The sequence below is a fragment of the Psammomys obesus genome, unplaced genomic scaffold, assembly GCF_907164565.1.
Source record: "Psammomys obesus unplaced genomic scaffold, mPsaObe1.curated_primary_1811, whole genome shotgun sequence".
In the NCBI taxonomy this organism is placed as follows: Eukaryota; Metazoa; Chordata; class Mammalia; order Rodentia; family Muridae; genus Psammomys; species Psammomys obesus.
Window position 1 is genome coordinate 998362 of NW_026594152.1, and position 9703 is coordinate 1008064.

The 9703-nt window shown below is 52.6% G+C and overlaps 1 protein-coding gene across 1 annotated transcript in view; it reads left to right on the top strand.

Moving 5' to 3' along the window:
- The first annotated feature begins 4391 nt into the window (after positions 1–4391).
- Rem1 (RRAD and GEM like GTPase 1) overlaps positions 4392–9703 on the top strand; it is a 7669-nt gene continuing 2357 nt past the window's right edge. The window contains exons 1-3 of the mRNA XM_055617996.1: positions 4392–4451; positions 5234–5795; positions 6716–6795. Coding sequence (XP_055473971.1) covers positions 5456–5795; positions 6716–6795 — 420 coding nt within the window. The 5' untranslated portion in view covers positions 4392–4451; positions 5234–5455. The remainder of the gene's footprint in view (positions 4452–5233; positions 5796–6715; positions 6796–9703) is intronic.

A 9703-nucleotide genomic window follows, 5' to 3' on the forward strand; every position in this document is an offset into this window, starting at 1 on the left:
TGCCTCGTGCAGTAGGTCCGGCAGGCCCCCTGGCCGTTCCAGCACCGTTTGAACTCAGTGCTTCCTGGGTGGAAGAAGACCACAGATCACAGAACAGCCTGTGGGCCACGGGTTAGGCCACACTGGTAACAGATCAGTGCTCCGGTCATTTGTTAGGCCACAAGTCATAAGTGAGAGCACTGAGTTATAATGTGAGGTTAGACTACCGGTTAAGAGAATGATTTATTGTCCAAGTAAAGCCACCCACCAGCTACACGCTGAACACTTCTCTAACAGCTAATGACTGCAGTTGGCCTTATTGCAATCCCTCTTAAACAGGTGGAGAGGAGGTTAAAATCTTAATTAAATCATCATAGTCTCTCTCTCTCTCTCTCTCTCTCTCTCTCTCTCTCTCTCTCACACACACACACACACACACACACACACACAGATGATTACCTGGTGGCACATGACCCAGGACCAGAAGAGCCACAGTGAGCAGAACCCACGGTGCCATGGCCGCTGAGCTCCTGGGGAGGCCAATGGGAAGAAGTCAGGAGAGGAACCCAGCATACAGTCTTGCTGCCTGCCCAGCTTTTATGGTCTGCAGAGCCATGGGCAGCAAGTCCAGGTGGGAGGATGAGGCCACGTGATCCCAAGGTTGTTTAACTCCCTTATGGCTAGCTCTATGTGTAATAGCCAGCAACATCCTCCTAAGGCTGTGCAAGGACTTGAGGTCTGAGAGAGAGGGAAAGAGAGAGAGAGAAATGAATCTTCCCAGCCTATGAGAGTAAGAAAACACTTGAGAAAGGCCTGCTTCTGTCCAGCATCTTCCCATGTGATTGCCAATACTGACTGTCAACTTGACAGCATCTCTGATCACCTAAGAAGGCCAACATTTAGGTATGTCTATAATTTCTAGGTTGGCTTAACGGAGATGGGAAGACACACCCTAAATGTAGGCAACCTCTCCACGGGCCAGGATCATCCTGGACTGGACAGAAAAGAGAAAATGAGCTGAGCACCAGTATTCTCTCTCTCTCTCTCTCTCTCTCTCTCTCCCTCTCCACCCTCACAAAGATACAAGACCACCTGCTTCCTGATGCCCACACTGATGGATGGTACCCTCAAACCATAAGCCAGACAGACCCTTCCTCCTTTAAGTTGATTTTGTCACAACAATGACAGAAGTCACCAACCCACTCCCTATTCATTGTGAGAGCTTAAACAAGTCACCAAACTGCGAAGAGGCCCAGTGTGCCACCTACAAAATGATGACAGCCGTCCTTTTCTCTCTTTGAATTAATTACTTCTTTTTATTGGGTTTATTTATTTTATTTTATGGGGCTGTTCTTTTTCTGCATGCGTGTGTGTGCACCAGGTGTGTGCATTGTGCTTACAGAGGTCAGAAGGTGAACAGATCTCCTGGAACTGGAGTTAGGGATGGTTGTGAACCACCATGGGGGCACTGGGACCTGCACTGGGTCCTCTGCAAGAGCAGCAAATGCTCTTAACCACTGAGCCATCTCTCCAGTCCCTAGGTCTACTCTGAAAATGGAAGAACACTTTCCCGGTAGAAAGCAATAACCACCTTCGGAGCATTGAATGAAACAAGGTTCTCAAAGTGTGGTCCCTGGAGCAGCAAACCCTTACTCCTCCCTGAGAGACATGCGTACTCCCCAGCCCTACCCCAAATTTCTGAATCAAAGAGCCATGGAAGTCCTCCAGGCCTTTCTAAAAATACCACTACAGACAGAGCCACCAAGATAACACATGCGCAGAGCTTAGCTTGGCATCTGGTACATAAGCGTCTAGGTTACATCAGGAAAGATGAGCAGGGAAAGGGTATCCCCAACAAAGGGAGCAGAATGGACCTGAAAGGGCAGGTCACAGCATCAAGGCCTCCTTAGAAGAGGCTGAAATGACTACTGGCCATGATGTCTTAAATGCCAAGTTAGCACTTCTGTGTCATAGAGAAAAAAATGTGTCTATTTGTTTGTATATTTTAGGAAGGTTAGCTCCAGTTACTTTTTCCTTGAGTGTTAAGACAGCTTTACGCTGTGCAGATAGGCTGGCCCAAAATTTACTATGTAGCTCAGGCTGGCCTGGAACCCAAAATCCTCCTGCCTCAACCCTCAAGTGCTGGAATTCATAGGTATACCCCGCCACATCCATCCAGCAGATTACAATTTTAAATCAAGAAACTGAACCCCAAGCTGGGGAGTTGACTTGACTATGGTCACTCAGTGACTGAGTCACAGAACAAGGGCTGGAAACTAGGTCACCACTCCCAGGCACAGCTCAGCTCATCCTGCAGGGAGCCTGGGGCAGACAAGCCACATGGTAGAAGCATGATCACATTTGTGTCTTTCCCCAGTGCCAGAATTTATTGAAAGACAGTGAAGCCACAAGCTATGTCTATTTCACTAGCTGCAATTTATCAGGCAGTCATGGCTTAATGATTGGTCCTTGGCAGTCTCAGAGCCTTTTATTCCAATCTTAATTATTAATATTACACTTCACACAGTTTTATATGCATGTAACTGTCTATATAGGTGTGTGTGTGTGTGTGTGTGTGTGTGTGTGTGTGTGTGTGTGCGCGCGCGCGCGCATGCTATTGTATAGCTACAACAAGAGGTTAAAGCAGCCACAGAGTTCAAAGAGTACCACTGGAGGCAGAAGGCAGATAGGACCAGAGAAGTCACCACCAGTGGTAAGACAAGATGTTAACAACATAAGTAGACAGCTTCTGGAGGCTCACAGAGCCCAGACACAGGGTTGAGCCACGAGCCAGAGAGGCCAGCAGGACCAGTCTAGCCGGATAAGTGGATGGACAGCGGTTGAATGAATGGTAATTCAAGCAGGCCATGTCAAATAGTGGAGACTGCTGAGCTGAAGCCCTGGATAACTGGGAGATCTTTTTGTCCCTTGACATGTGCAGCAGGTGGTCACATGACAGGTCTGTGGGGATGTTGCCATGGCTGCATCACTTGGCCTTTCTATGGGGTCCAGGTGAGGGTGCCATGCCCTTTACAAATCTGGTGTTCTGTAAGTCCACCTGTCTGTTTTTCTGCTGCAGTTCTCATACACCGATGAGTCTCCATGGGCCCAGTCTGCTTTGATAAGCTGACAGAGGCTGCGTTTTCCCTTGTAGGACTAAGTTGACTGTGGCTCTCTGCCTCCTGGGTGGTGCTCACGGAAGGTAGCATCTACTTCCCGCTCTGCAAGTGCAGTCAAAACGAAGCCAGCTGCCACTCTGAAAGGTGGGGTCACCCAAGGCGAGGCACAACCCGGAAGCCGCCTTCTGCAGGGTGCTGAAACTCGGGAGCTGAGCACAGCCTGATCTCCAGGCTGCGGAAGAAAGTCAGACCAGAGGGAAGTTGCTCTCACCCCAAGCCCTGCGGGGGCTGAGCCAGCCTACCCTGCTTCATACATCTGTTCCAAACCTGGAGCCCCTCAGCCGTGACCGGGAGCCTCACCACAGGTACAACCTGGCCTCCTGCCCCTCTGCCAGCACCACACGAAAGTGGCTCCCCGCTCAGAGTGTTTGACTCCTGGCCTTGCAGCCAGCTCCTTCCCCAAGATCAGTGTCTTTCCTGATTCGACATGCCTACGACAGTTTCAGTGGGTAACTAACCGTGCATAGACTGGACCATGAGATGGCTCAGCAGGTAAAGGCGCTGCTGCCAGCTCTCACAACGTGAGTTCAATCCCCCAAACCCACATGGTAGAAGGAGAGAACCATCTCCTGCAAGTTGTCTTCTGACGCCTAAACAGATTCCATGGCAAGCTCTCCCCGCTCCCTGCCCCCAGCAAGTAAATGTTTTTAAGTATTAATTTTTTAAAGGGGACAGTAAACTGAAGGACAGATGCCTTAGTCCTTACTTATCATGAGCAAACGGATGGCGAGTGAATTAATGATAGCAAAATCAGACATTCCGAACTCTTTACTACAGACGACATAGACTCTCTCTTCTTCCAATCCCTTTTCCAAAATTACCCCTCCACCCAGGGCTTTCTCAAAGTGTGTTCTCTGAGTTATCTGCGCCGCTCGGGCATTTGTTTAAAACGCAGACTCCTTAGCCCAAAGCCCACTCCTGCAGAATCGCCTCCCTTGCAAGATGGAACCTGGAACCCTGAACACCAAGTTCCCCTTAGAGGCTTCCGTCCAGTGCTGAAGTTGGTGTGCCCCGGTAGGTAAGGGGAGCGAAGGTGGACACAGAGGGACATCTAGAGCAAGAAATAAACTCAGTCTCCGGCACCCCATTCCTACACGGCCACCCCCACCTCAGGCGGAGGATTGGAGGAGGTCTACAGGGCGGGGACCCGGGCTGCCTTGACAGGGCGGGGCCGCACGGGGCGGGGTGGCGCTGGACCGGGCGGGACCGGCCGGGGGCTGCGCGCCGAGGCCGGGGGCCAGCAGAGTACCCAACAGCTGGGGCGGTGGGGACTTGGAGCCACCGCGCATCAAGGTAAACTTGCCTGTCCGGACGGAGTTCTCCCGACCCCTGCACGCAGTGTGAGGACTAGGAGCCTCAAACCCGCCTTCCAAGGGGTGCGGGGGAGGGGAGCAGGGTGGGAGAGCCTGGCACAAGGGACACCGCCACCACCCCCGCGCGTCCCAGGACTCGGAACTCACATCCAGGACCGCGAGTCGGGAAAGTTCCAACCCAGACTCCCCGAAAGGGCTCTTAAGTCCCGAGCCTTGTGGGCTCCCCTCTCGGTTCCCCTCCTGCACCCTGTTCTGTCACCAAACCTGTTGCCGAATCCCTCACAGCCTCCCACCCTCCCCAACAACAGCTGGGGGCCATGGCGCCAGCGGCTTCTGAATTTTTCACACAGGGGCGGGCCGGGCACGCCGTTCCCATGGCACCAGGGCACTCGGGTTACAGCCAGAGAGATCCCCCGGGAGCCCCTCGCCCTTGTGGGGCACCAACGCACCGTGCCCTTCCTCTTCCGGCAGCAGGAATAAAACTTCCCAGAGACCTCAGCTCTCCTCGGTGTCCCCCAACTCTGAACAAGTGAAGGAGACGGGGCGGGGGGGGGGGTTCCGATGCTTTCTGTAGAGAGGGACACCCTCCCTGGTCTGGGTAGGCAGGATGTGTGCGCTGTAGATGCTCGAGGTCTCCCAACTTGCTGCAGCCCTGTCTGTATCTGTGTCATGGGGGAAAGGGGTCATCCTCGGATCCTGGTAATCTGCATCTGGGTGTGCGCATCTGTGAGTGTTCACAGCCTGTGCCCTCGCCCCTTCTAGGCTGACCCGGTGGATTCTAGGCCTGAAACCAACAACGGCCCCAATCCCACGGTACTGAAAAGTCTCTTCCTAGTTGAACCAGAGAGGACTCTGGAGGAAATCATTTCCGAAAGTTCATCAGGACCCAGAGAAGAAGAGACTCCGGGCTTCGGACTTACTGCCCAGCCCCTTCTTTGGAAAGGAAGGAAGGAGCCAGGGAAGTTAGAGATCTCCTCACTGAGGATGACTCTTAACACCCAGCAAGAAGCAAAGACCACCCTGCGCCGTAGAGCCAGCACTCCACTGCCCCTGTCGGCCAGGGGCCACCAGCCTGGCCGCCTGTGCACAGCGCCCCCTCCTCAATCCCAGCATCCCCGACTGGGCCAGTCAGCCTCCCTCAACCCACCCGTTCGGAACCCCTCCGCTGTCCAGGATGGGTGGTCCTCTGAATCCAGTGACTCTGAAGGCTCTTGGGAGGCCCTCTACCGGGTGGTGCTGCTTGGAGACTCCGGTGTTGGGAAGACCAGCCTGGCCAGCCTCTTTGCAGGGAAACAAGATCGGGAGCTTCATGAACAGCTGGGAGGTAGGAGCCCTGTGGGACAAGCCATGCTGTGACCATAGGACTGAAGTCAGTGACCAGGGGCACAAGATTGCAGGTCACACACTGTCCGACTCAAAAAGGGCATCATTCCCACATGCTGGGAAGGAAATGATGCTCACCTAGGACTGTGCAGGACACAGTCTGGACTGGGCTAGAGGAGGGACATTGGATGAAAGGTATATGATTTGTCTCCATGTCTTAAGGGGAGAAAATCTGAAGCTATGGGTGGGCTTTCACCCAGCTTGGAATTTCCGAGCCCCAAAACCTCCTGACTCTCAGACTCCCTCCCCTCCCATCTGTAAGCCGCCAAGACCTAAAAGAAAACTAACATTCTTCCCAAATGGAGGGTTTCGGAACTCCAGTTCTGAGCTCTGGATTGCTTTACACCCCAAAATGCATTGAGCACGTGGGGTCAGGTGCCACAGGGCCATAGGCCCCAAGACAAGCAGATACACAGGAGGAGGACAGACGTGAAGATAGGCCCCTGCAGGACTGGCTGTGATGACACAGGGTATGTAGGGAAGGAGTAGCTAAACAGGGAGAGAAAATGGGGACCATCTAGCCAAGCCGTTCCCCAGTAATGACTTCCCTGGGAGTAGTGTACATATGCAGACCTGTGCATAAGAGATGGGGACACTGAAGCCGGTGATAACATGACCTGCCTAAGTGCACACTGAGCTAGACTGGAGGGGGGGGTTCCCAGGCTACCCCACTAGCCCACATTCATTCAACTGACAACACCAGCTTCTCGCAAGTGCCTGCCATGTGCCAAGTACACAGCTGTGTGACACATGAACAGGATCCCCAACCCCAAGGAAGTGTGAGGAAAGGGGAGGCAAGGGAACCCTGTAGCTCCAAGGGCCTGCTCCACCCTCAGACTCCACCCTCCCACTTGGTTGCAGATGTGTACGAGAGAACCCTCTCGGTGGATGGAGAGGACGCCACACTGGTGGTCATGGACACCTGGGAGGCCGAGAAACTGGTACGACACTGTAAGCATGCCTAGGGTGAGGGATGCTAAAATGGATAATATTAGACACCTGTCTAATACAGGTGGGGCATACAGGGCAGGGATTAGCGTGGAGACAGCCTCAGCACCCCTCCCCCAAACCTATAGCTTTTCCAAAGGCAGAAGGACCTCACAGCGCTGACCTCTGTCCTCTCTGTCCCCTCCCAGCCCTCCCAGCAGACATCCCAGAATGCACTTCTCCCTTTGCATGCCTCCTCATCTTTATGCCCATGCCCACATTTGGAGAAAAAAAAAAGGAAAAAAGAAAACCACAAACAAAACCACCAAGTTGTGTCATCTTTCCTGTAAACCTAAGCCTCATAAAGGAAGTTTAGGGCACAGTGTTAAGCCAGGCCTGGTGGCACACATCCTAGTACTTGGGAGGCAGAGGCAGGCGCATCTCCGAGTTGGAGGCCAGCCTGGGCTACATAGTAAGTTCCAGGACAAATAGGGCTCTGTAGAGAGACCCTGTTTCAAAAAGAACTAAGTGGGCAGTGTTCAGTGGCTGACAGAGCTGCTGACAGAACCAAAGAAGAGAGCAAGGGGGCTGTGTGGGCAGCTCCTGTTCACTCTTTTAGATAGGGCCTCACGATTACCGCCATTTTTTTTTTTTTGAGCTATATTGTCTGGGGGAGGGGTACAAGCACAGGTAGAAGTCAGAAGACAATCTGCTGAAATCAGCTCTCTCCTTCTATCCTGTGGGTCTGGGGATCCAACTTGGATCCTTCAGCTTGGTAGCAGGCACCTTCACCTGGCCATCAAATGCTTGATCCTCCTGCCTCAGCCTCCCCAGGGCTGCAATTACATCATGCATGCATCCTCATGTCTGGCTTGGACAATTCCTTTCAACAAGTATAAAATGATGTGCAGGTGGGAGTGAGCCTAAGGATACTCTTAAAAGAGCAACTGGGGTTTATGGTGCCTCCTCCCCCTCACCCCATGCTGGAAAATGACGGACAAATGCTATGATGTGCAGTTAAAGCTGTGAAGCCACTCGTCTACTTCCCTTTCTGTCAACGAGCACGCTCAGAAAGGCTGCGTCCTCAGCTCTTGAGAGCCGGCAGATCAGGCCCACAACTCCACAGCTAATCCTGGGACTCTGTCCCCATCTGCCCCGGGAGCAACCCTTTCTGAACCTTCAGCTTAAACCTCACTTTGGTGTTCTTAATTACTCAGGTGGCTCAGAGACAGAGAGCCACCACACGGTGTATCACAGCTTCCACAGCAGCAGGGTGGAACTGTCTCTGAGGACTGAACTCCGAACTACCTTCCAGAAGCCTCTTCACTATTACACGGAAGGCAGTTTGGGCCAGTCAATTTCCGAGTACCAAAGCCTCTTCTCAATCTAGGGGTTGTTTTAAAGGAACCATCACCTAAGCAGTTCTCAGCCATACAAGACATCCTGGTTTGCCAGGTATGTCCTCTGAGAATCCTTTTGGAAAAGCAACTCCATAAACCTCAGATAACAGTCACTGACTCTTTACAGAAGGGTACGTCAAAGCCTAGGTACCATCGCTCCAGAATTTACGCCAGGTACAATGGCTCTCTCTGGTAAACTCCTCACTACAGTCTCACTTCCTCGCTCATTCATTCATTAGAAACGCTTGCTGGGAATCTGTAGTGAGCCCGAAAGCTGAAGACCCTCGAGTGAATAAGTCAGACAAGGTGCTAGCTTCATGGAGCTCATCAAGAAAGAACTGCTTTCTGAATAGGAATCTGTGGGGTGGTCAGTGAGTTAGGGAGACCAGTCAAGGGCCAGGCATGGGGGCCTGCAAGATGGCTAAGCCTAGCAAGGGGGCCTGTCGCCAAGCCTGACAAGCAGAGATTTACACACACACACACCCCAAAGTGGAAGGGAGAAATCTGCTCCTGAAAGTTGTCCTCTGACCTCGATGTTGCACTTAGGTTTGGGGGTTGTTTTGTTTTTTTTGTTTTTTGTTTGTTTGTTTGTTTGTTTGTTGTAACATGTGCTCTGGGAATCAAATTCAGTCAAACTCTGGTCCTCACGTGTGCAGCGCGCACGCCACCCAGGGAGCTATCCTCCAGGCCCTGACATTCTACATCTGTCTGATTCTACTCGAATGTTATTTGGCCTGAGGGATGAGCAATATAGCTGTTGAGCATGCATCTGCCCCCCACCCCACCCCCACCCCCACCAAGGACCTGATTCATCTCTGCTCATCTCTCCTGCTCTCCAGCATCTTCCTCCCTTTCTACACACCGAGCCTCTCCCACTGCGGCTGGTAAGACTGGCCCTTTCCTTCCCCTGAACTGCCTTCTCCCCTGCTTTCAGACCCTGCTCCCCAGTGGTTCAGACCCTGCTCCCCAGAGGCTCCCCTGGTTCACTGGGGAGCCTCCCACACTCTTCATTCAGGCTTTACCTGATACCCCGCCCCAGCTCTCGCCCCCTCCTCCACCTCTGTTGCAGTCCCTCCTGATGGCCCTCGGCTACCTTGCATGGTGCCTCCCCATCCCCTAACCCGCCTTCCAGAACCCGAGCCTCCAGGACAGGAGTGAGACCTCATTAAAGGCCTGAAATCTACACTCTAGGAGCTCTGCCTCTGTTATTCTGGTTCTTTCCTTTCCTTGGTCAAACCACTAGAAAAGAGCTCTGCTTCTTAAGTGTCCCTTTCCACTCCCATCCCTTTCTGTCCTCACCCCACACACAATGGACCTTTCAGCTCTCTCCAAAACTGTGCTGAGAAAGGCCTCCCCTGAATTTAGCCTTCTGTTCTCTCTCTCTCTCTCTCTCTCTCTCTCTCTCTCACACACACACACACACACACACACACACACTTTTATTACCAGGTTCGTAGCTTTGTGTGAGTGTGTTTGTGTGTGTGTGTGTGTGTGTGTGTGTGTGTGTTGATGTGCATGTGTA